General features: G+C 47.8%; 1 protein-coding gene across 2 annotated transcripts in view; it reads right to left on the bottom strand.

The window, feature by feature from the left end:
• The window catches only part of Igsf9b (immunoglobulin superfamily member 9B), a 47,734-nt gene extending 31,889 nt beyond the window's left edge, over positions 1 to 15,845 (bottom strand). For both annotated transcript variants that reach the window (XM_076843546.1, XM_076843547.1), the window contains exons 1-3: positions 15,782 to 15,845; positions 4,832 to 5,029; positions 2,827 to 2,973 (exon numbers count right to left, since the gene is read on the bottom strand). In XM_076843546.1, coding sequence (XP_076699661.1) covers positions 2,827 to 2,973; positions 4,832 to 5,029; positions 15,782 to 15,845 — 409 coding nt within the window. The remainder of the gene's footprint in view (positions 1 to 2,826; positions 2,974 to 4,831; positions 5,030 to 15,781) is intronic.
• Positions 15,846 to 26,262: the final 10,417 nt, after the last annotated feature.

The raw sequence follows: 26,262 nt of genomic DNA, 5'->3' as shown, positions 1-26,262 counted from the left end.
TTATGATGGGAGGAACCTCAGAATTCAGTTAAGAAGGGAAAGGGGGAATAAGAGGAGAGAGATCTTTCTCTCCTATTGGGAGGCATCTGTTCTGTTCTACCCATTTCACAGATAAGCTTCATGGTTATAGCAAACTGTTCTATCATTAAGCCCCGGTTCTCAAGCTTGGAGCAGATGGTGTACCATGCTTGGCGTTCCTGCCCAGTGCTTCCATATGAACAACCAGCCTGCACTCCCTGAATGAGGAAAGCCACTCTCCTCGCTCAAGGGTTCCCAGACATGCTGCTCCTTCTTCCTGGAGTTGCCTTCCCAACTTCCCATCTGCTCCTGGCTGACTCTTCTCACCAGACAAGCCTCTGAACAGAGGCTATTTCTTCAAAGAAGCTATCCCTCCTATGTGCTCCCAAAGCCACATGGCAATCATCTCTGGACTTGACTGTCTCTGGCGTTTGAAGGATATTCAAAGCCAGAATTGGGTCATGCCCCTTGCCATATACCTGGAGCCTGCCATAAACTGGACACTCAAAAAGAAGCTTTGAATAGATAACTATTAGTGAATTCATGAGGATTTTTAGACTACCAAAGTCCTCTGCACCTTCCAGACTGACATCCTTGCTAACTACACCTTTAACTGGCTTTATCTCTTGAGAAGGAGGGTGGCCAGCATTTTATCCATAACTACCCATATGTAATTAATGTTCCAGACACTGTGCAAGATACTTTCTCACACAGCATTTCATTGAATCCTCACAACAACTGTGCAAATAGACATCGTTTTTTTGTTGTTGTTTTCCCCCTGAGGCAACTGAAGCTCAGCGACGTAACTTAACTTGTCCACAATAACATAGTTATTAACACACAGTGAGTTCATGAAATAAACTAAATCTTTTATGGATCATGGTCCATGGTTATTCTACTCAGAGCAGTTAGAAACTTCCTAAGAATCAACTCCCACTGGTGCAAACTAAGAAACACATACAATAAAAAAACATACATTTCCAAACTAGATTCTACTTTCCCACCATGTGTCAACTGAACACCTGGTATCTCAGGTTTCCGAAATGGACACCACCATCCAGAATGATGCAAAAGAAAAGGAGGCAGCAGCTCTAGACAGGTTCCAACCATTTAGGAAAGGGCCCTGGAGAGAAAGGAAATAATGTGGGGACTCTTGGGTTGCTATTCAACCAGAGAAACTTTGAGTAGCAGATTCACCTTCCTAATTATATTTTGCCTGGGCTAATATTAAGATGAGTTTGCATTCACTGCACACACAACAGCTGGCATCAAAATGAAGTGACTCAAAATCTTGCTGGGTGGTAAGGACAAACCACCCAAGATTTAAAATCTGTCCACAATTAGCCTCTTCAGACTGATTGGCAGGAAATAACCACATCTAATGCCTGAGCCAACACTGACCTAGAGCTACCATCTTTAACATTTCCTGTCCTCTTGGCCAACACTCTTGATTAAATACTCTGTTCTAAGGCTGGGGCTATAACTCAGTGGTAGAATGCTTGTCTGGCATGCACAAAACTGAGTTGGATACACAGCCTGGGAAAAAATAAATAGATAGATAGATAGATAGATAGATAGATAGATAGATAGATAGATAGCAGGCTTTGTTCTTCCAAGACCCTGGATAGGTTCTCAGATTCAGAAAGAGTATAGGTCTGATCCAACCCTACTAGGTAGGACAGAGTCATCCTTCAAGGCAGATCAATACTGAGAGAAGCCTCCAAGCCAGGAACAACTCTAATTTCTCTTTTCCAACCACAGCAGCTATAGTATCAGAATCCAAACCAGAAAGACCTATATTGTATGTGGCATATCTAAGCACACGTGCTGTCAAAGCCTCAATAACCAGAGTGGTGTCTACAACACAGTGGATCTGAATACATTTTTGTCATCAGTTGAATAAAGAGGAATAAGCATCTGGCCAAAAGAACAAAGCAAAACAAAAATAAAATATGCCATTCCCTCCCACTATGAAGACCACTTCTTCTCTATCCTTTCTCTATCCAGAGCATCTGCTCCCAGATAAGAACTCTCAGAGACACAGAGGGTACATTCTCCCTCTGAGGAGACCCTGAAGACCCAGCCTCTAGTGACATCACCATCATAGACCCAGGCCCCCAGCCTCAGCCAACACAAAGGAGCTGGGCAAGTTCACTCAAGCTCCCTTGCCCCCATATGGATATTTGAAAAACATCTGTATGCAGCATGATCCATTTAACCTGAGCTATAAATAACTGTCAGCCATTAAAATTGTTCCTCTTGCCAGGATTCTTACATTTTATTAGCTGGTAAACTGTGTACAAACAGGGACTGCGTCTGGGTTTCCTTACTGTTATTTACCCATCATCTGGTACAAGGCTAGGCACATAATAGACCCTCAATACTTATTACCCAAATAAATATATTTAACAAGAAACCACAGTATCAACCTAAAAACACTAATACGAGACTCCAGGAACTCCACTGGAGAGAGGGAATGCACTCTCTGGGGTAGCACTAATATCCCAAAGCTGGAATGAAACTAGTATTAGCCCTCCTGGTTTCCAGAAGCAGATTCCCACCTCCCTCTTAGGAACTCTGAGACCACCTTGCACATAGGGAACTGATGTTTCTATGCACCTCCACTGACCCCAGAGGCTCCAGGAAGACAATGGAGGCAGGCACAGGAGTGAGCTGAGATCTCATGGGGCCAAGGTTTGTCCAGGCTCCTCTGCAGCAAGAATTGGGGAAAGGGATGGGGTTCCTTCTAGAGCAGGCCCTCAGAGGAGGTCTTCTTGGGCTCTTTCCAGGAAGGGGGCCCATACGCACCGTTGATGGTAAGATGGACCCAGCTGCCGTTGTGGAAGGTGTCATACTGCTGGTCCAGCATGAGCACTTTGCACTCGTACCAGCCCTGATCCTCAGAGCGCACCTGCTCCAATCGCAGGGATGCTTTATCATGAAGACTGGCCCGGCCTGGGGGAACACAGTGGACAAAAGCCAAGAGGCCATCAGGGCAAGAACAGCGACTTGCTACCCCCACCCCAAACCAAGCTAAAGACAGGAGACCCATCACAACCTTCAGGTCACTTCCCACAGCAAGGCCCCAAAATGACAGCTGGCACCCCTCCCTGCCAGCAGCAGGTGGTAAAGGGAAAGGCATGACACTTGGCCATAGAGCCACTGTCCCTCCCCAGCAGGCCCTGCCCCAGCCTACACTGGCAGTTCAGTGCACTTGGCAATGAGAAAACCTTTATCTCCTTAGAACACACCCATTCTTTTGGAGCTCTCTTGAAACAAAAAAAAAAAAAAAAAAGAAAGAAAGAAAGAAAGAAAAGCAGATGGATACAGAGCTGAGAAGAGATGAAAGAGAGAGGGTAAGAATAGAAAAGAATAGGCCAGGGGTATCCAGAAGGTCCCAGTGCATCTCCATTCCAGTTGAGCAATATACCTATCCTAGGCAGGGTGCCCAGAACTGCCTCACTCAGCTTCTATCTGTTTCTGCCTTCCCTATGGTAGGGCAGAAGGAGGGCAGGCCAGGAATCAGGACTAGGGGTCCTCCTCATCCTGCTGCCAGAGCCAGAAAAACTACATATCTCAATAAAACCTAGAGATTCCCATAAACCTGAGGGCAAGAAAGGGAAGGGTGGGCAAACATAGCAAAAATACTGCAGCCACCCTTCCTTAACTCCATGAGGAGGCAATTCCTGTGATATTCCAAGCACTGAGAAAGTAAGTGTTGTTGCAGGACCCCTTCCTGCACACAAGCAGGAAAAAGCAGCCCTCAGGGTTCCCTTCAGCCCACCTTTACTCCAACTCAATATCCCCACCTCTATCTGTTTTCCTCCTTGTTTGGCACTGGAAATCTGCCTAAAAACAAACTATTAAAACCAAGCCCAGCCAAAAGGAGAGTGAGAGATATTAGCTCAGAAGAAAGAGAGGCAGAAAAGGAAGCCTTCTTAGAGGAAGGCAACTCAGACCTCATAAGCCCCAGCAAAGACAAAATAAAAGCAGTGCCCTGCCTGTTTCCTGTCTTCCTCTCAATACCAGCATATGTTCATCCTCACAGACATTCATTCACTCTCACACACACACACACACACACACACACACACACACCCCACACCCTCCTCCCTGGCAGGCTGGCGGGCGGCAGCAGTGAGTCACAGGGAGGCCACTGCTGACAGAGTAATTGCAGAGCAGGACACAAACAGGGCCAAGGGAAGGGGAGGACAGGTGGCAAAAGAGACAGAGACTGACACCTGCCAGGGGCACAGATGGGCGGGTAGGCAGGGGCATGGAGATGCACACTACACTTAGGGATGGAAGGCCACCCCAACTTCAGAACCAGGAGGGAGTGAATGGGCCTAATCAGACTAGATTCTGCAGCACACCTGCCTAAGGGTGGGGCAGTCTGACTCCCCTCCTTCCCTGGAGAGGGAGTCCTTGCTTTCTTACAGTGGGGCCTCTCTCTCTAGCTTGCCCTGGGACTTCTGGCCTCTCTCCAAACCCCCAGTTGTGTGGTTTAGGAGGGCTTTAAGTCTGTCTCCTATTTCCTCCCCTCCTGCCACTTAATGAAAATCTATCAGTAGGAAAAGATGGGAGCAAAGAGGCAGAAATGCTGAAAAACAGAGATAATGGATCAGTCAAGACAAAGATAAAAACTGATAGAGACAAAAGCAAAGGCACTTGGGAACTCATGGGTGACCACTAAGGCCTGGATAGGAGCAGAAAGGTCAAAATGAGAGGAAGATCTTGTCCTCAGGTTTATAGTACCCACTGCCCTCAGGTCCTAAGTCTCCCGAGGGAGCAGGGCTCAGTATCCAAACCTTACCTGCATACTCAGGGTCCACGTGGGGCGGGTAGTAGCCAAACTTGATGAAGATAGGAATGGGGACCCCAAACTTGAACCACTCTACAACATAGGGCGGGGGCTGTCCTGTCACGGGGTGGATCACATCGCATCGCAGGACCACGCCCTCGCCAGCTCTTGCAGTCACAAACTCGGGCTCCTCTCGCAGGCCGTGGGCACCTAATGGAGACAACCAAGTTGGGACATGGAAAGATGACAAAGAGATCCTGCTCCAGCAGCCTTATGCACCCCTTATCAAAGGGTGGCCTCTGCTTCCCTTGTTAAAACCATCCTCCATTCAAATCCTAGGCTTATCCCACCTGCTTTCCCTGAGAGGTCCCACCTGCTCTCCACCTGTCTATTTGTAGGTCTCTCTGCCCTGAGGGCCCTTGGGTATCCACAAAGCTGGGGGCTAAAAGGAAGAAAGGAGAGGGAAGTAATTTTTTCAGGCCTAGAAGCCAGACCTTCCCTCCCCAATTCCAAAGAACAGCAGGCATAATTGTGCCCTGTTCCACTGGGACAACATCCCCCACCTGAATTATAAGGAGCCATAGACATGGAGGTGGAAAGGCCTCAGGGCCTGGGAATGTGAAATAGTCTCCCTGAAGCAGGATGCTTCCCACTAGAGCCTGGTAGATGACAGAGCCAGCTCTCCTCCACTGCCCCACCCCCAACTCAGCCTGATGTTCACAGCACTAAACAAGAGTACTCCATACAGGATCAGGGGAATCCCTAACAAGAAAAGCTGAGGCTGCTCATGGCAACACCAGAGGGAAAACCCCACCAGTCTGAGCTGGCTTCTCCAGCCCCTCCTCCTACCAGCACACAGAGCCAGCCCTGCTGCAGAGGGGAGTGGGAGGGGCTGCAGTCCTCCAGTTTCCAAGCCCCAAATGGAGCTGATTCTCACAGAAGCCCCAGACATCACCATTAGGAGAGTAGGATGCTGGGGGCGGAGAAGGGGAACCCTGTGTTGGTCCCTGCCTTTGGCAGAGAACATCAAAACCAGGCAGCTAGATAGGACACACCCATCCTGGCTGGCAGTGGGTGCGGTGGTGGGGGGTGGCAAGGAAGGAAGCAGGAGTGAGAAACCCCCAACCCCACCCAAGCAGCGAAAACAGTAAACCACAGGAGTACTGTCCATGCCCACAGCACCCACTCCTGGACTCCAAACAGGCATGTGTGCAGCCTACCTCCAGCAGACATTCCTCCCAAACCAGGTCTCCTCCGTGACCAGACACAGCAAGGCAGCTGGCAAGGTCACCCTGTCCAGTACATCCAGAGAAAGGGGCAGCCTTGTCCCCTTCCTCCCCTGTTCTACCCACCACTCCCAAGCTTACCACAGGCTTTCCCCATCCCCAACCCTCCCAGTCCAGTGTGAGCATCTCTACTCTCCAGGGCAGCACCTAGGACAGCAACCGACTGACTGCAGGCTCAAAGCCAGGAGTCTGCGGGCCCTCCCACCAGGAGAGGATGCCAGAGGAGAGCAGCACTGATCTTTGGATCTTTGTCCACCTAGGTCTGACTGTCTGCATCTCTGACCCCTGTGGGCTCCCACCTCTCTCTGTCATTTATGTCTTTGTGTCTGGCTGCGAGTATGTGTGTGTCCTGTGCCTACCTCTGTCAGTTTTCTCTCTGTCTTTGTCTCCTCTATGTCTCTCTATATATCTCTGTCTCTGACTCTGTGTCTCCTGTTTCTACTTTTCTCTGTCTTCCTCTTTCTGGCTCCTTCTCTGTTTCTCTGTTTCTCTATTCTCTCTCTCCTTCTCTGTGTGTGTGTCTCTCTCTGGTTCTTTATGTTTGTCTTTCCCCACTTCCCATGTCTCTGTATTCCTCTGGATCCTTCTCCATGTCTCTGTCTCTCTGTAAGTCTCTGTCTCTTGCTCCCACTCTGTGTGGGTGATTCTGTCTACCTGCCTGCCTTTCTCCCTGTTTCTGTTTCTATTCGTGTGTGTGTGTGTGTGTGTGTGTGTGTGTGTGTGTGTTAGGAAACAGGGGTCCAAGATTTCTACCAGCTTGTGGGAGGGGAAGGGGTTTTGCTTGACTGTGGGGAGGGGGTCTCTATGTTCATGTGTGCTTCTGTGAATTTCCGTGTGTCTGTCTGTATATCGTCTGTGTGAGTGTCTCATTCTTCTCCCTCCCCCTCCTCTGGACTTGCGGAAGGAAGAGGAGGAGGAGGAGGCAAGCCCTCCCAGAAGCTGATTGGCTCCCGGTGACATCACTGTTTTCTAGAGAAAGAGCTAAGATCACAGAGTATTTTTGGAGCAAAGCAGAGTGTTGCACTCACCTGCCCGAGGCCCCAGCAGGTTTCCCAACTCCCCCTCCCCCAAACTTGCTTCAGGCTAGGTTTGCAGCAAGATCCCTTAGGGAAAGGAGAGAGCCCAGCTGCAGCTGGCGCCTGGCCCACACCCCCAGAGGCACCTGGGTAGGGGAGCCTGCCTACCGCATCTGCACAAAGGCCAAGGCTGGACCAAGAGGAACGGGTGAACATTGGACAGCAGCACCTGAGCAAGCAGGAGAAGCAGCACGTGTGCATGTATGTGCACATTTGTATGAGCATACATAAGCACACACGTATGTGCATATACACACTCAACAACTGAGTATCCACAGCACAGATGAAGAAACAAACCACAGGAATCTGGTAGGGAAGGGAGTTATTCCCAGGAGCCAGGGTACCTGGGAAAGATAGAGTGAGGGGATTCTTTGGCCCTAGAATCTAAGGAGAACAGACCTTGGGAAACAGTTGAGCACTTCTAACAGTGAAACTGCTCTGGAGAGCTGGCTGCTGGGGTTAAAGGCTGTGGGGGGCAATACCAAGAGGCAGGTGGGCTTTGACATGGCTTCCCACAGTGCCAGCTGCTCATTTGCACCTATCCCTGCCTTATTCTCACTGCATGGAAATGAAGCAGCCTCCTTCACGCCTCTCTTCCAGGGTATTGGTGAAGGTTCCAGGTTGCCACCTCCAGCCCCAGCCAGCCCCTGAGCTTAGCACCAAGCCCCCAGCATAAGGCCCACCCACAAAGCAGTTGGCCTCAGTCACCTAGCATCTCCTCTGGAGGAACTTTTCAACCACAGAGAAGCAGCTACAGAGATGACACATCCCAAAGATGACACAATAAAATGAGAAGGATTTCTCCAAAAGAAAGCAGGGGGGTTGCAGGGGCTAGCATTGCTTGACTGTGGGGAGGGGGTCTCTATGTTCATGTGTGCTTAGTGGGCTAGCATCTGCCTAGCATGTGTGAGGCACTGGGTCCTATCCTCAGCACCACATAAAAATAAATAAATAAAATAAAGGCAAGCTGTCCATCTACAACTATGTTAAAAAAAAAAAAAGAAAAGAAAAGAAAAGAAAAAACAAAGTAGAGGGGGCAAGCTAATCCCAGCCTCCACTCTCAGCCTAAGGCCTCCAGGTTTTCTGGATCCTAAAATATTCATCTGCTTTTCTTATCTGCCTACACACATACACACACACACACACACACACACACACACACAGACACACACTTGCACAAGCACAGATCATGTTCTCTCACCCCATCACCCACAAGTACTTCTCCCTAAGCCTGATCCTTTCTGCGCAAGAGTGTGTCTAATACAACACTGTCTCCAAAATGCTTAGTGAGAGAGAGAGAGAGAGAGAGAGAGAGAGAGAGAGAGAGAGAGAGAAATCAGGCTGGCAGTAAAGAGAGAAGAGGGGCTTAATGGAGGAGATACAAAAAGCTTAAACACAGGAGGAAACCAAACCCAAAGCCAGGAGTGAAAGCGATATAGAAGCAAGGAGGGAGGGAGGCCCAGATGGGTTGGGCCTCCTACTAGCCAGACACAGGCCAAGCCCAACCAGGAGATAGTTCAGGGGTACAATACAACAAAGGGGAACACAGGGACACAAAGACACAGACCCTCACAGTACCCCAGAATGAGGGGGATATAAAACTAAGCCTGAGCATCCAGGCAGGTTTTCTTTTTCGGCAGAGCCAGCTGGAGTAAAGAAAAGACAGAGGAAGGGAAAGCAGAGGGAAGAGAAGGGAGAATGCCTGAGGAGGGGACCCTAACCCCTCCCCTTCACAGCAGCTAGGAAGGGGCCCAGAGGAGCCAAGCTTATCCATCCAGAGAGGAAACTGGCCTTGGCAGAAGGTGAGCACATTAAGAAAAAGGCTATGAAGAGCCACAGGTCACATATACCCTTTATCCAGAAGGTATAAAACTAGATACCCTGAGCCTAGCCAATCTGCATCTTGGGGGGCTGCCCAGCCCACCTTGGAGCTTTGCCACTCTGACAGGGAAGAAAAGGAGGGGCAGACAGGGATTTTGAGGTGGCTCCCCATGGGCTGGCTGACCTTTCAAAAAGCCCATAGGATACAAATCTCCCACTCCCTGGGCCAGGTGGTACCCAGTGGGTGACTAAGTCCAGGGCTGCCAGCAGACCCCCACTGAAGGCACAGAACAACAAGGTGTCCAGGGTCTGACATGGCTGCACATCCAACACTAAAGCCTGGAGCTGGGTAAGAAGGGTCCTGAGTCTTGGAAACAATCTAAATTATAGGGGAAGAGATAAGAGCAAGGCAGAGAAAGCCTCAGCAGGCAAAACTCTACTACCTACCAGGCCCTGTGAAATCGATCTCACTGAACACCCTCAATGGCCACCTTGCCACGAATACTATTTTCTCTGTTGTGCAAATGGTGAGGCTATGTGCCTACCCCAAAGTTATCCAGGTAACAGGTGGCAAAATCCGGATTCGCACTCTATGCCGCCCTCCTGCCCCAACCACAGACCTAGAAAACCAAGCCCTCTTTTTTATAGCCCCACCCCTTCATTGTGGCACAGAGCTTAGTCACTCTCACCCCATACTCTGGACAGGTTCTGGGAGTCCAGATTCTGCAGCCCAGGAGGACCCGAGAAGGATTACTGGGCAGGCCTGTCTCAGAAGGTAGCTGGACCATCTCTGACCTGCCATAGCATGAATGTAATTCTGTCTGAGAACCTGGAACCCCTGCCTAAGTCTGGTGGTAGCTGAGGGAGGGACGCAGGCTGAGCATCAGCCTCCAAGGCTCATTAATCCTTGTTGCAGCCTCCTCCTCTTCCTCCTCCTCTGGGCACCAGACTCTCAAACCACAGGCCTGCTGTCTAATAATACCAGCGACAGCCACCGCCACCCCCATCTGCCAGTCTAAAAATAATCCCTGCTGAGTCCAAAAAAGGCGCAGCCCCCAATAGTCCCCCAATCCCTCCTCCTCAACAAGCCAGGAGGCTCCAGGAGATTCCAGGAAGCAGGCAGACTCAGGGCTCTCACCAAGTGGGAGGCTCACACCCAGAGGACAGCGTGAGGAAGGCAGAGGCTGGCTCTCTACTGCCCAAAGCAAAGGAAACACCCAGAAAGTATGGCTTGGAGAAGAGACCTGTGCCCAGACAAAGAAATTGTTCTGCTCTTCTCACAAGGCAGGTGGGCTAGAGACCACCTTGGAGATCCCTCTGCCTCTAGGAAGCACACCCCACATGTCTACCCTTACCCTCCCCACCAGTGTCTTCACAGCCTGACCAGCTGTACCTCCCCATCAAGCCTCAGGGTCTAGAGTCAGAGGTCAGGTGTGCCTAAAGTAAGCCTATCCAGAAATCCTAGCAACCTTACTATGAAGAGCAAGGTACTAGAGTAGGAGACAGGAATGGCTGGCTCCTTCATTCTGTGGGTGCCTCTCCTTCTGAGCTGGGCTCCCCCCAGCAGCTGGTGAGGCAGAGATGCTATTAGCAACCTTAATTTGCTTGGCTAGATTGTATTTCCAAGAGCCCTTTCCCCATGAGCCACTGGCAGGAAGGAAGTCAGTAATTCAATCGCAGTTCTGCTCCTTTAATGGCTCCTCAGCAGAAAAGTGAAGCCACACCCCCTCCCATACCCACAACTCTTTCCCTACCACCTGGGCACAGGCCTGCCCCTGTACACTCACCCCCAAGCCAGAAGGCAGGCAGCAAGGCCAGCCCAGTGAGGGCATTACAGGCTAGGCCTGCCACCAGGCCAGGATCCTGGGGTAAGGGGCCAAATTGGCACAATTACTAAGTGGGAAATCAAAGTTCCATATTTACTCTTGGTGAAACATCAACACTCCCTACTCTGGAGCCAGAAAATGAGGACAGTGACTCACCTCATACAATATTTGCCTGTGTGCAAGTCATATGCCACAGCCCTGTCTCAATGGGCACATGTGACCAGGAATGAAGTAAGGGGCTACAAGGGGGGACAGGTTGCTTGTCAGTCCCCTGTCTTCTCAAAAGGATCGTCAGGCTGACAGAGACCTCCCTCACAGCCATGGCCCCATGGAATCTTTCTCAAAAACCCTCACGGACAGAGGCCCCATCTCTGCTCACCACTCTTCTGCTTATTCACGCAAGAGAGAACAGAAAAGCAGGAAGATTCTTACGAAAAATAGGTCAGCTGCCTCGAGCAGACCAGGCCAACACCCATTGGCAGTGCCCCTGGGCAAAGGGTGGGGGCTGACTATAAGCTGCCTCTCCCACCCCTGCCTCCTCTCCCACCTCCCCAGGGGCCCAGCCCCTTCTCTGTTCTACACTATGCCTGGATGATGGCATCTGATGCCATAGTCCCCCTTTTAGACAGATAGGCCATTTTCAGTGTCCCCATAAGCTCTGTCTTACCATTTAAGTTTTCTCTCTAGAACCCCAGCCATCCTTTAATGTTAATAACTGCTGAGCTACCTAGACTCAGGTACAGAGCAAGGGGATCAGAAAGCAAGGAATATACTGAAGCAGTAGTCTCACTGCCACCCACAGCACTAGGGGAGAAGTGGCTCCTACCTCATGGCTGCACCTAACTATCTTGCCCTGCTACAGTCCACATATGTGCACATATATACACAGGTGCTTACACACACACATATAACATACAAAAGGCTGTACACAAACCTGTGCACATACATGGGAATACATATACAAGTGCAGGTATACATACAGTTATATATACAAATGCACACACAAACAGGTATGCATAAAATGCAGGGACACATTCAGATACGCGCGCACACACACACACACACACACACACACACATCTAGAAGTTCTCACCAATTACAGATCTTTTCACCATTGAAATCCATTCTTAACAAGTTGCTTAACACATTCCTGCAAGTAAGCATCCCAGCAAGCAAATGGAAGGAGACTTCTCCCTAGGGACCCTGAACCCCAGCTGAGAAGGCCATAGGATGTTGGGGAAGGAGACTCTCCTGGAGAAGAGAACTGGTTAAATCTCAGGCCCTGCCTTCTATGGGGTTTATCACCCACCCCCACATCTTCAGCTCAGCAAACAGGAGGGCTATGGGGAAACAAGCCAGGATCCAGCAGGGCTGAGAAGGAGTGGGCCAAGGGAGAATGCATACAGAGGGTCAGCCTCTGAGAGCTGGGGAAAGGGCAGAGAGGAAGGTATAGGAGGGAGGGCCAGAGAGGGAATAGGTTTCAGCATTTCTCAGAGAGGCAGTCTTTGCTCCTCAGGTAACCAGATTCTAGCTTTCTGTCTCAGAACCATAAACATGAAACCAACTAGGACCTAGGACCTGACAACTCCCGAGATTGGCCTATGTCAAGCTACAGGCCAACAGCTGAAAGCTCGTTCTTCCCACTGTCTCTTGACCATCCCCTTTCCAAAACACGGCCTCCCCAGCTTCTCCCAGGTTACAGGCTGCCAGACACACCCCTGACTCCAACATATATGCACTGGGGACATATAAACACAAACACACACCACACACACACACAATGAACACTTTCTGGGCCAAGTCTTCTCATTCGATAGGACCAGTGAGGTTTAAACCTCCTCTCTCCCATCTTCAATGCCAAAGGACAAAGGGTAGGTCAAAGCCAGGTAGAGAATAAAAGGGCACTGGTCCAACCACCATCAAGATATGAATCAGAATCCCACTTTATCTGGGGATATTGGAGGCAGGAATAATTCAACCATAGAATTTGTGGCAAGAGGGGAGGCAACCTTGAGAATAAAGCCCAGACTTCCTACTATGTCTGAAGTTCAGAGTGAGCCAAGCATGGCCCAGGGTATTCCCACAGTGTGGAAACTCCCCTCGACTTGCTAGGCAGACATCTGGAATGAGGAAACTATGCCAATAGTCCCTCTCTTTTCCTAACCCTCCCAACCTATCCACTGACCTCAATCACACACCACCAAAGTCAAAAAGAGAAGTCTATCTCCATATTTGCCCCATATCCCTGGGTTGACCCAGTCCTAAACCAACATGGCTTGAGGAACCCATCCCATTTTACCCTCTGCCCAAGCAGCCCCAGCTTCAGCCAATCCTAGAGTGGCATCCAAATGTCCTTCCAGTTTAGGGATCTGCCCAGAAGTCACCTCTGTCAGGCAGAGAATAGCTGAGCTCTCCCAAGGAGTCCCACCAGCACCCTAACATTGGCTGGTGCTGCTCACAGGAGGAGACACCCACTCACTCCAAAGGCTAGGTTTTGCATCCTTCCCTAAGCCTTTATCCATTAACAATTGAGCTCTGCAGACCTTTAGAAGGATTTCCAAGTAGCTCTGAAGATTGCACACCCTGCACATGTCTCTGGATGCAGGGAAACAAGAGGCTCTGCCCAGACAAGGTCAGTCCATAAAGGGATCTCCAATTCTGACAGAGGCAGTCCCCTTAACTTCTCCCCAAACAGTCCCAAAAGGGTCCCAAGTAGACCAAAGAAGAAAAAGTAGAGGAGGGGCCAGGAATCCCAGAGATATTGAAATAATGTTAACATTTAATGAGCACATACTGTATAACATATAACAGGTAGCCACTTGTTTCTTTATAACACTAATGTTTGGGGGAGGGAACTATAAGCTCATACTATTAACCCATTTTCCACTGAGGCAAGTGACATTTAGAGAGGTCAAGCAATTTGTCCAAGGTCACAGGGTCAGCAAGTGGTAGAGCCACGTCTTAAATCCAGGTAATTTAACTCTAAACCTAGGTCCCTAGCCACCATTCCTAGAGCCACTATGGTAAAAAGACCCTGAGACCAATAAGGTTATCCCTGCTTTCAGAAAGGGGTGCATGCCAAACCATCTCAGACAGAAGGACCTCTGAACTCTATAAGAAGGCATAACCTTCATGCCCAACAACCTGAAATGTTGAGAAGTTCTTCCTGTCTTGACATTTTGTGTGTTGCTGCAATATAAATCCATTTGCCTTTATTCTGTGCATAAACTTTAAAAAAAAAATTTCTTAAAGTCCATTGCCCCTACCCTGGCTTAGGTTTAGAAGCTATATCAGAGCCTTCCTTCAGTGTCTCTTCTATTCAAAGATCCCAGCACATCCTTTTGTGCTTTCAGCGACAGTCCCATAGCAGGAACATACCAAAAACTGGAGGGGAGGAGGATGAGGACATAGGAAGACTACAAGGAAACAGGGGAGAGGATGAGGATGAGGCAAATATTCTCGGGCATAACCCGAGTCACCTCACCTCCACTCTCAATCCATAAGCCTTGGCAGTCAACCTAGACTCAGTTTTCCCACCTGACAAATGGAGAGTTTCAAAACTATTCAAATAAACATACCACTTGACTAAATCATCCTTCCCTTCACCCTTCGCTCCTTCTGTTTTCAGATGTCCCCCTCCCAAGTAGCATAGCGACATATTCCATTCCAGAAACTTTCTTAAATCACCCTTCCCCCGCCTCAACACACACAAACACAGGCCTAGACAAGGAGGCGAGAAGACCCTGGAAAGGACGCCTCCCGCAGACCCCTTCTGCTGAGAGTGAGTGCGCTGGTTGGCGGGTCTCCACCGCCTACTTCCACCTAAAGACCGGTTCTCTCCAGCCGCCATCTCCTACAGGCTCTGTGAACTTGCCCTCAACCAGGTCGTGTGTGCACGCTGAGAACCATGAGCTCAGAGTCGGGGCAGCCTCCAGGCTCCGCTTCTACTTCCATACAAGGGCTGAGAGCCGGGGGTGCCACCCAGAGGCTCGCAGGTCGCTCTGCCCCCCTCCAAAGCAAAAGCCCGCGCGCTCGCGCACGCATCACCCAACACAAGGGTTCCCTCTTGCTTCTTCTCCGACTCAGAACAGAGAAAGCAGAAAGAGGAAAATCCCCCACCCCATTTTTGATGCATTAGTGGGGCCACCTCCCGCGTCGCCTTCGCCCCTAGAAAGCTCTGCCACGTAACTAGGGAAGGCAGCATGGGGTCGTCGCAGCTGCGACGCGCTGCCGGGGAACTTTTGCTTGGCCGGGGCCCAGGTGCGGCTAAAACCGGCGCGGGAGACTGCCAGGGCCAGCCCAAAGCGGGCTCTCCTCTGCCGGGTTCATCAATTCTCTTCTCACTAGGTGTCTAAGGACGCCCGCCCCAGCGAGTGATCCGACCTCTAACTGCCAAGCTGTATGGGCAGGAGGGGCGTGAGCTGGAGCGGTGGCTGCCCGCAGGGCCGAGAACCCTGTCTCTTAGACGTGAGTGCAGAGTCCCAAGCCTCGGTGTCGCGCCTCTCAGTAAGAACCCCTCAGTGGAGCAGTGGCACTGCACCGGGCTGGAGCGTGCTGCAGACTGCCTGATGACCTGCAAACTCCCCAGCAGCCAGAGTTAGGAGAGCCACTGCCTCCCCCAAAGCTCGAATAGGAGGCTGCTCCAACTAGAGGCAACGGGTTCGACGTGCCGGTGTGGACCATAGGGCCCAAGGTGAGCGAAGTCGACCTCGATTCCAAAACATTCTTTCCTCAAGTGCCCAGTAGCCTATTTGTTCAAGCCCCTTCCCGCCGGGGTCCTCCAGCCCGCAGCCCCCAGGCCCTCCCCAATAGTGCCCCGAGGCGCGCCTGGCCAGAGCTGGAGCCTCACCCGCAAAAAGCAGCGGCGTTCTGCGGAGTCGGGGAGCTAGAGCCAGGAGCAAAGGGCTGAGAGCGCCGGGAGGGGCAGAGGAGGGACGCTGCACTTCAACTCACCTTGAGCCGCAAGACCTCGGGTGCTGATCACACTTGCTATCAAAGTGGCCACATACCAAATCATAGTACTACCGCGCCAGCCAAGAGCCTCATCCTATCTCAAAGTGCTCTTGCACCCGCACACTTCTCGTGCCCGAGCGCCCGTATCTCGCCCGCCTACGACCCGTGCCGGTGCTTCTGCAACCCGGGCTGCCCGCTCTCCATCCCTCCCTGGCTTAGCTTGTCTCGGCGCGCAGCCTCCCCGGCCCCAGCGCAGCGGCACCTGCACTACTAGTGGAGGCAGAGCACAGCCAGTTCTACGGTGAAGCCTAGCCCGGCCTCTGGGCCCGCCCCCGCCGCCTATTTATTGGTCTGTTTTCATAAGTCTGCGGATCGATTGGTTAAAAGATCTGCCCGTCGCGGCGCGAAGGAGGCGAGCCCATTTCAAGGTGCGTTGAAGTGTGGCGAGCATAGAGCCGCAGAATCATGCGCATTGCCTGGGAGAAGGCGTTGTAGCGTCTTCGCTGTATTCTGTTCTCTCTTCACACTGCATGGCAAGTTAAAGGTGAAAGAAGAGCTAGCCTCTCGGGCTGGCTAACGGGACCGTAAGAGTCTCAATTACCCCTGACAAGTCTGAGGGGATGGAGCCCCCGCCCACCCAGGGAACCCAACATCCGGTTTCCATCCAGCAAAAAGCAGTTCCCGGGAGAACCAAGCTGATTCAGTGATGGGGAAACCCTGGAGCGGGCAGCCTGGGGAAGCTCGGGAATGTCCTTCGCTGGAGATCTTTTCCAAAGAGGTCACGCGCTGCCTCCCCCACCCCCACTCCTATACACACAGAGACACTCTTAGCCCAGAGCGATACACCACCTCCACCAAACGTGATATCAAGTTAGGCTCCATCCAGCCTGAAGGCAGGGGGATGACTAAAATGACCTCTAAAAGTCGCTGAGATTTTAAATGAGTCATTGACTCAGCTGAGGCGTGTCATAGACCCCTCTAGAACACAATGTACACACTGCCACCCCCAGTGCCGGTCCTCGTTGCTCATCATTACTAAATCCCAACTTTCAGTAATAAAAGTTTTTCCTCCTCTCCTAAATAAATACTGCTTCCTCCTGCACATGATCCCACCCTCCCCACCTTACTCAGTGCCTAGCCGCCTCTCAGCAACTTGAAACCAAGATGAATTTGGGGAGCAGTTTAGAGGCTTGGGGGTGGAGAAGACCCAGAGAAAGGGAGGAGCCTCTTATTCCTACAGAGAAAAATAATTACAGATCTTGGGTGGTCTTCATATTTCCCAATCTTCCTACTCTAGCCTCTCCTCATCCCCTCCCCCAATACAGTTGTATTTGCAGAAGGAATAAATGAGTGTCATGGAAACATCTACTACAATCACCTCACACCCAGCATGCTGAGGTTGCAGTGAAGATGTTTGTTCTTTCAAGGAGTGAAAGCAGTGGTAAGAATCACACTGCTCCCTAAGGTGGGCTGTTGGCCAAGGAAGGAAGACAAAGGGACAGCAAAGGAGAGCTCAGGAATTTCTCCAGCTTAGAGCACTCATTAGCCACAAAGCCCTGCCTCTAGGACATGAAGCTTCCAAAAGAACAAGGAGACTTGCTCTTAGGAAAACACGCATGCACAGAAACACACACCTTGCATAGAAAGTAGTCTTGAAGATGGAGAAACAGCCTTCCCTGAAACTTGAACTCTCTTAGCTCACTACCAGACAAGAGATAGAAAGCTGGGACCCCAAGCAGAATAGCAAATACACTAGTAAAGTTTGACATCTGAATATTATCTGTAACACCAGAACTCTTAAGTAACCTGCTACCTACCCACCCACTCTATTCATGCAAACACACTAAAGATATATCACTCTGGGGACAACTCTACCTGAACCATTGACTTAGGTTCTCTTTCAAGACCAAATGCCTTTCTTGGGACTATGAAGTGAGCTGGAAGCTCTAGGCCTCATTGGTGTACTAATTCCCAAACAGAATACCCCAAGAATAACAACTCCACTCTTAGCACAGGCACACACGCACAATCTCCCTCAATCCTAGAACTGTGAAGTCTTACTGGAATCCATTTGCAGGATTGGTGCTATAGTTTGGAAATGGTTTAATTGTGCTCACTCAAAGTGTTTTTAGTCAGCTTTTTTGCTTCTGTGACTAAAAGACTCAACCAACACAATTATAGAGGAGGCAAAGTTGATTTAGAGGCTCACAGTTTCAGAGTCTCAATCCATAGACAGCAGTTTCCATTCCTTGGGCCTAGAGGTAAGACAAGACATCATGGCAAAGATTGTGGCAGGGAGAAGCAGCTCACATGATGATCAGAAAGCAGAGAGTCTCCACTCTCCAGATACAAAATATATACCCCAAAGCTACACCCCCAAGTCCCACTTCCTCCAGCCACACCCCAACACTGCAGTTATCACTCAGTTAATTTCTATCAGGGGATTTATTCACTTACTGGGTTAAGACCCTTATAACCCATCATTTCTCTTCTGAACCTTCTTGCATTGTCTCACATGTGAGATTTTGGGGGACACCTCACATCCAAACCATAATACAAAGGTTCATGTGGTTAGAGTCTTGACCCCCAAAGCAGCAGTCTTAGGAGGTACGGAACCTTTAAGATATGAGTGCTAAATCCTTAGGGGAATGGTCTCAGAAGGCTGTTCTGTTGGGAGCCCTTGCTAGTTCTCCCAAGAAGGTTTGTTATAAAAGAAGCGAGTCTGGCTCCTTCCTCTCTGCTTCTTGTGTTGAAATGTAACCTCAAGCCCAGACACATGTCATCATTATTGCCATCTGCTATCTGCTCTGGGGTCCCTACCAGACCTGAACTGTAAGTACCATGACCTTGAACCTTCAAAACCATGAGCTAAATACACCTCTTCTCTTTATGGAGTTAACTGTCTCAGGCATTTTGTTAAGGTAAAAAAAAGAAAATTGACTAATACAAATGGTAATAATAGGATTCTTCCCCTTCCAAAACCTATAAGCAGCTCATTATGGCCTCCAGGGTTCTCTAGGTCTAACCTTACTTCCTTATTCTTTAGTGGCATGAATAGGTAGGGGAATGGGAAGCATCTGGGCTCATAGAAATTTCCTTCCAATGGTCTGCAAACTGAAGAAAATGGACAGAGCCTCTATCACTATCCAAATTGGTCATATTTGCTTGGCCATCCACTTTGTCCTATTCAAGGTGGTGGTTTCTGCTAGGAAACTGAAGCTGTCAGGTTGGAAAGAAAAAAGTACACAGTATAGCTTAAATGCACAACTCATGAGATAGTTTAAAGGAACCACTTAAAATGAGAATAACTTTCTGGATAAGCCTGTTGGAAGTAGAGTAGAACAAGGAGGTGAAGAAAGAGAGGAAAAGGAAAAATTTAAGATACAAAGGGGAAATTTAGCATCATCTTTATCATCAAATTTGTGTCAGTTGAGTTACAGATCAGCTCAGGAGAGGCATGCTATATCAATCGACAATGAGGAATGAGACCAATCAAATTTAACATATTGTTGAGCTTTGAATCCAGGAAGGATGGAAACTCCTCCCTCACATGGACACCCAATTGAGTATTCAAAGGCAGCATAGATCCCAACTTATCAAAGGAGAAACATAACCCAACTCCAAGAACAACTCCAAGATGTACCTAGCTTTTCACTGATGTCCCTAATAAATGTGGTGCTGTATCTAGGAATGTTGTATATGTCAGATATGGAAACTTCTGTCATCTTCTCTTAACCTCACAGAAGTGTTTGTTTTTTTGGAAATACAGAATGCTAGGCTTATTAGTTATCCAATGTAAAACCACACCTAGCCATACACCATGCCCATAGGTTCTTGAAGAACAAATGGGAAAGGTAACTCACAGAAGACTCAAGTCTAAAAGAGAAGAGTGTCCTCATTCCTTCTTCCCATCCACTGAACAAGCATGACTCAAAAACATTAGTTTGCTTACCTGTCACTTCTAACCTTCCTCAATGATTCCAGTCTTTTTGTAGAATGTTATTGGGACAGCTCTTTCCAGGAAAAAGAGGAAATTTTAAATCAAAGAATGTGCCCCAAATGAACACAAAAGAGTGTTTAGGACTTATATGACTAGAAAACTGTATAAGTTTTCTTGTAATACAAAAACCTATCATCAAATAATGTAGTGGCTTAAAATAACAAGTAATTTGCTTGTGCATGTATCTACAATTTGGACAGGCATGGTGGGACTGGCCCTCTACTCCATGTGGCATCAGTTCCACCTGAACATGGATGTATTCAAGATGGCTTACTCACATGGATGGCAAGTTGATGTTGGGTGTTATCCAGGACTATCAGCAAAGAGTAGTGTTTTATCCTCATGTGAACTTCTCTATAGGTTGCTTGTGCTTACATATGACTTGGTGTCTGGCTTCTAAGACCTCACATCTCAATAGAACCAGCTGGAAGATACACTGTCCTTTATGTCCCAGACTGGGAAGACACGTAATGCCACTTCCATGGGTATCAAACACCTGCCCCAATTTAAAGGGAGAGGATGTAGATTCCATCTCTTGATACAGCAATATCTATTCCACATTACAAAAAGAGTTTGTGAGATGGGAGATGGTTTTGCAATTTTGGAACTGAAAAAATTTCCATGAAAACATTTTTTCAAATTAAAACAAAAATGAACTCTAGAGAAAATATCTAGAAAGGTATTTTAGATTTTAGCTTTTAGTCACAGTTTTCAGAGAAATAAAACCAGTCTCTGTGTGTGTGTGTGTGTGTGTGTGTGTGTGTGTAAGAAGAGGGAAGTGAAGAGAAAAGAAAGAAAGGGATTTATTAGGGGAATTGGCTCAGCAATTATGGAAGCTGAGAAGTCCAACAACATGCCATCAAAAAGCTGAAGATTCAGGGAAGCTGGTGGCATGAGTCAGTCTGAGTCCAAAAGCCTGAGAAACTGTTTTAAGTCCTGATATCCAAAGATCTGAGCATCTGAAGTTCTGATGTTGAATTTCAGGAGAAGAGAATGCCCCAGTTCTAGCAGAGATGGAAAATCTGCCCTTTCTCTGTCTTTCTGTTCTATACTGGCCCTCAACATATTGGACGGTGTCCACTGCATTTTTAAGGGTGGAACCTTCTTTACTCAGTCTACTGATTCAAATTTTCATTCATTTGAGGGAAACACCCTCATAGACACACACACAAAAAAATAATAATAATGTTTTGCCAGCTATCTGAGTACCCCTTAACGAAGTCATGTTGACACCTAAAATTAACTGTCATAAGAGCTTGACATACAGTACCTGGACCTGATGCTTTAATTCAATCCCAGGTCCTGAGGATGTGCCCTTAGCCCTGATAAAATACTACCCCTTTTACCTTGTGAAATATACAGAGATACCAGTCAGCATGTTTTAAAACAACTTAGAAGAGAAGAAAATAAAGGAAATTGGGTCTCCAAAATACAAAAAAAAAAAATAATAATCTTAAGATCTGATGCAGGTGAAGTGGAGAAAAGCTCTGCAAGTTTCTCAAACCTCCTAATTATGAAAAATTTCTATCTAGACTCAAAATTTTATCCGTTTAGACTCAAAATTTGTAGATACCTTGTTTGGCTTCCTTCTCTGCCAATAGTTGTTGGTCTCTTGGGCAGGTGACCTAGGATCATAAGTTGTTTTTATGGACCCAAGTAGCTATTTTAATAGTCCACATTTCCCTCTTCAAAAATAAGTGGGCCATTGTTGCTGTTGTTATTTGTGTTGTTGTTGTTGTTGTTTTGTGGTGCTAGGAGTTGAACCCATGGCCTTGTGGATGCTAGGCAAGTGTTGTACCTCTGAGTTACATCCCCAGCCCCAAACATTAGTTCTTAAAGACTTATAGAGTTCTCCTCCTCAGTTGCAATTACTCCTGAAGTCTTGTTGAATGATGCTGAATGACTCAAGAGACTGAAACAGTCCTTCTTGGCATGTGATACCTGTTCTGACCACTATAGGATCATTTCATGACATCTTGTCCAGATAAGTCCATAGCCCAGTATGTTAGTCAGATTTTCAAAGCACCTGACCAGAACAACTTAAAGGAGGAAAAGTTTATTTTGGCTCACAGTTTCAGAGGTCTCAGTCCAACCATGAGAATCTAAAACATGAATATCTAATCTTAAAATTCATTGCTCTGGACTTTAGGTGAGGCAAAACATCATGGTGGAAGTGTGTGGTAAAGGAAAGCTGTCAACTTGTGGCAGTTAAGAATCAGAAAGAGCGACATCAAGGCACCAGGGACAAAATATAAACCACAAAGGCATGCCCCCGGTAAAATACTTCCTCCAGCTATACCCTACCTGACTACAGTTAACACTCAGTACAGTGTTAGGACTTATATGATTAGAAAACTGTATAAGTTATCTTGTAATACAAAAACCCATCCTCAAATAATGTAGTGGCTTAAAATAACAAGTCATTTGCTTGTGCATGTATTTACAATTTGGACAAGCATGGTGGGAATGGTTCTAGATTTCTATCTAGACTCAAAATTTTATCCATTTAGACTCAAAATTTGTAGACACCTTGTTTGTAGTCCTTTCAAATTATGAATTCATAAAATGGATTAATTCACTAAGTGGGTTATAGCTCTCATGATCTAATCATTACACCTCTAAATATTTCTGCATTGTCTCACACACAAGCTTACTGGGGAACATTTTTAGATCCAAACCATAACACCCAGGAAGAGGATCTACCAGAACCACATCCATTGCAGGCATGCAGTCTAAGATTGCATAGATAGATAGATAGACAGACAGATACACACACACACACACACACACACACACACACACATATGTGTGTGTGTATATATATATACACACATATATATCAGATACAGCTCACCCGAAAGCAAGTGATGGATGCCACTCTTCTATAATCTGCACAGGTGTGTATGAACATGTATATTTACAGAGCAGAATTCTTTCATGCTGAGCCTGAAGTTGGAGTTCTTTAAGATGTGTTTGTGGCAATGTAGTAGAAATTAAGTGATAAAGAAACCAGTTCCTGGAATTTTAGTCAAACTGTATTCATTTCTTTTCTGGCTGAAAAAGGAACAAGGTCTTTCCCAAGGCAGAAAGTAGATCTATAATTTAGGATAAGCTTATTTGAAAACCAGATAAATAGCACCCTCAACTTCCTCCTCTTTCTTCTCATTGTTCCAGGTCAATTCTTAACAACCTCTGAGAAGACATGTTTTATGTTTTTGTGGCTTCATCTAGGAATGCGGAAAAGGGGTTCAATGCTCTGTGTGAAATTTGTGAACTGCCCCCAGAAACACACTACTGTCACTCTTCAGCAATTCCTCACCTTGCCAAAGCCCACTTCATGGAAAGTGTGATGCTCAGGCTTCCTGGGCAACTCTGGCCCACCTGAGCATACATGTGCCCACCCATGAGTAAAGGCTCCATCAGTGAGGTTTGCAGGTACAGATGGGCAGCAGTAATCCACATGTACACACCCTGGCATATGGGAGTCTAAAAGACAACTAGAAGTCAGGTCTCTACTGGACCATGCAAGCTTTGGCCCTAGCAGGTTGTAGGTCTGGGCCAATCCCTTACGCCTGAGTTCTTCCTCTTCCATTCATAGAAGGAGCAGTAGAATGTGGTAGGAACTGAAGTCTGCAGGAGAGAAGGATTTGAACGTTCTGATGGGAAGTTTCTCTGTCATAGACTCCCCAACAGCCAAGTTTTATATCCCTGTGATACTATATAGGAGGCAAATTGAACCTGGACTTTTATCTCAAAGGATTTCTTGGCCAGGGATACTAATATAGCATAGAAGCTATGTAGCATATGAGATGATGAACTCAGAAAGCTGGCATCATTATAACTGGCAAAAGGTTGGTGGAAAAAGAAAATAATGAAGATAGTAAAGTCAGTCCAGGAGCAGTTCACACTAGAAGTCCAGAAATGGGAGACCAAGGACCAAGGCCCAGAAAGAATCAACAGAAGGACTTTCTCAGTGGACCAGTAGCCCCTGAACACCAATCTGAAATAAGCACCATGCCAAGCATTGTAGAAGACATAGTAGTGAAAACCACCATCTTTATCACCTCAGGAGCTTAGCACCTAGGTAGAAAGTTGAGGCTGACCACATGAACAGCAATTACTAAATTCTGTCAACATGGAACCTCAAGAGAGATAGTGGCCCTGTCCTTTTTTGTTACTATAACAGAATACTGGGAGACATTTAACTTTATAAAGAAAAGATGTCTATGTAGCTCACAGGTTTGGAGGATAAAAATCTAAGATCAGGTGACTCCATTGGTTTGGCCTCTGGTAAGAGCCCAGCAATGGATGGTATTGTGGTGGGAGTGAGAGAATTTACTGCAATCCAGGAAGCCAGAGAGGATTTCAGATTTGGGGCTCATTGTTACAACTTACTCTAGTGAGAGGTCTCACAAGAACTGCCTTAATTCCTTCCAAGGGCAGCTCCCTCAATGATCTGAGTATTTCCCATGTCCTCGACAACTAAAGATTAAAGGTCCTGCCAACTTTCAACACCACCACACTAATGAGCAATATTTCAACACATGAATCCTTGGGGGACAAATCGTATCCAAATCCCAGCACCCAAGCTTGATTGCAATAGACCTTCAAGAAGATGGTTCAAGTTGGTGAGGCTGAGTCAAGTCTGAGCTTAGTCATCAAAAATTAAGAGATGGGGTAGACAAAATGAGCCTGCAGGAGAGGGAGACCACTGGTCTGCAACATGCAGAGGACAGCAACTGGTATGCCAAGCATCCCTGGTGCCCCGGCCAGAGTGAACACTCAATAAGCATTCAAGGCAAATGGATATGCAGAGGCAATAATAAATTGACCTGTCTAGGAAGTCCGTAGCACAGCGTAGGGGTTTTCATGTTCAGAATAGAGACTTCTGGGGTAAGTGAAAAAATGTGCAGTTGGGAAAGATCAGAATGAAGAGTAGGCAAATTGGAATAAGCAGATGATGAGGAGGGGTTAACTGGAGGAGGTGAGGAGTATGTTTGGTCCTTTTGTGGTTTAGATATGAGTTGTCCCCCTAAAGCTCATGTATGAAACAATGCAAGAAGTTTTAGAGGTGAAATGATTAGATGATGAGAATTATAACCAAACCAGTGGATTAATCTCCTGATAGGGATTAACTGAGTGGAAACTGAAGGTAGGGTATGGCTGGAGAAGGTAGGTCATAGGGTGTGCCTTTGAGTTAATATTTTGTCCCTGGTGAGCAGAACTAGCATTCCCCCTTCTCTTGGTGCCATGTCCTGAGCTACTTTCCTCCTCCATGCCCTCTGTCATAATGTTCTGCCATGCCTCATGCTCAGAGCAACTAGAGTCTGCATCTGTGGAGACTGAGACCTCTGAAACCATGAGTGACAAAATTGTTTTCTCCTCCTCCATGCTGTTCTTGTCATGTCTTTTGGTCACAGCAGGAAAAAAAAACTGACTAAAGCAGGTCCTAAGGAAAACCTAAGGTGCTCCAACAAAGCTGAGGAACACCAAGGTGGGGGCTGGAACATTGAATAAAAAGCCCCTGTAATGGTGACAGAAGATTTGTGCTTCTGCTTTGGAATTACAGTTGGATTGGGCTGGGGATGGGGAGAGGGGGACAGGCCTGGGAGCCACAGCTGGAGGACTTGAGGGGGGTCTATTTCTGGCACCCATCAGACCCCAGACCTCTCATTCCTGGACCTTTCCACACTTAGCTCTCAATCCCACACAAAAGGGCCTTGTGAGTGAGTGTCGAGAGATGCCAAATGCATCTTTATGCGTTTGCTCCCCTCCCCTTCCCAGAGCCTTGGCATGAGTCTCGCTCTACCAGGTGCAGGAGACAGGAAGGGAGGGACTGGCCACCAGACAGGAGCCAGAGGTCAGAGGGAACAGTCAGCTTCCATTCCCCCTGCTGCCTCCACTCTGACCCTCAGTGTGACCCATCATTCATCCCTTGCCCCTCTGTCCCCATCCTGATTTCACAGCCCCCTTAGCACAAGACCTCCCTTCTCAATTCTCTCCTTCTCTCTCTCTCTCTCTCTCTCTCTCTCTCTCTCTCTCTCTCTCTATCCACCCCCCCCCCACTTTGCTGGGCTTCAGAGTGGTACAGAGAGCCTAGAGACAGAATTGGATTTATTCTTGGAAAATGTCCATGACAGAGGGTACCACAGCAACAAGTTTCCATGGTGCTTGGACACAAGGCAAATACAGACTAAGGAGAGATAACTGGCCTCAGAGTCAGAAGACCTGAGTCTGATCCCTGCCTCACCTCACCAGCAGCATATCCTTAAGCTGTGTAACCTCCCTTGCTGGGAATTCTAAAAATGTCCAAACATTTAATCAACTTCATCAGGAATTTCATAAATGTCCAACCCTTTAAATCTGCAGCCTGCACTTCCAAGTATGTATTATTATTTATGGGTGCATATAATCAGTGCAGTCATCGTCTTTGCCATCACAGAACTTGCAGTTAGTAGACAATAGGGTTGCTCCACAGAGT

This window comes from Callospermophilus lateralis, chromosome 2, assembly GCF_048772815.1.
Source record: "Callospermophilus lateralis isolate mCalLat2 chromosome 2, mCalLat2.hap1, whole genome shotgun sequence".
In the NCBI taxonomy this organism is placed as follows: Eukaryota; Metazoa; Chordata; class Mammalia; order Rodentia; family Sciuridae; genus Callospermophilus; species Callospermophilus lateralis.
Note: the sequence above shows the minus strand (reverse complement) of the source record. Positions and strands in the feature narration are given on the sequence as shown.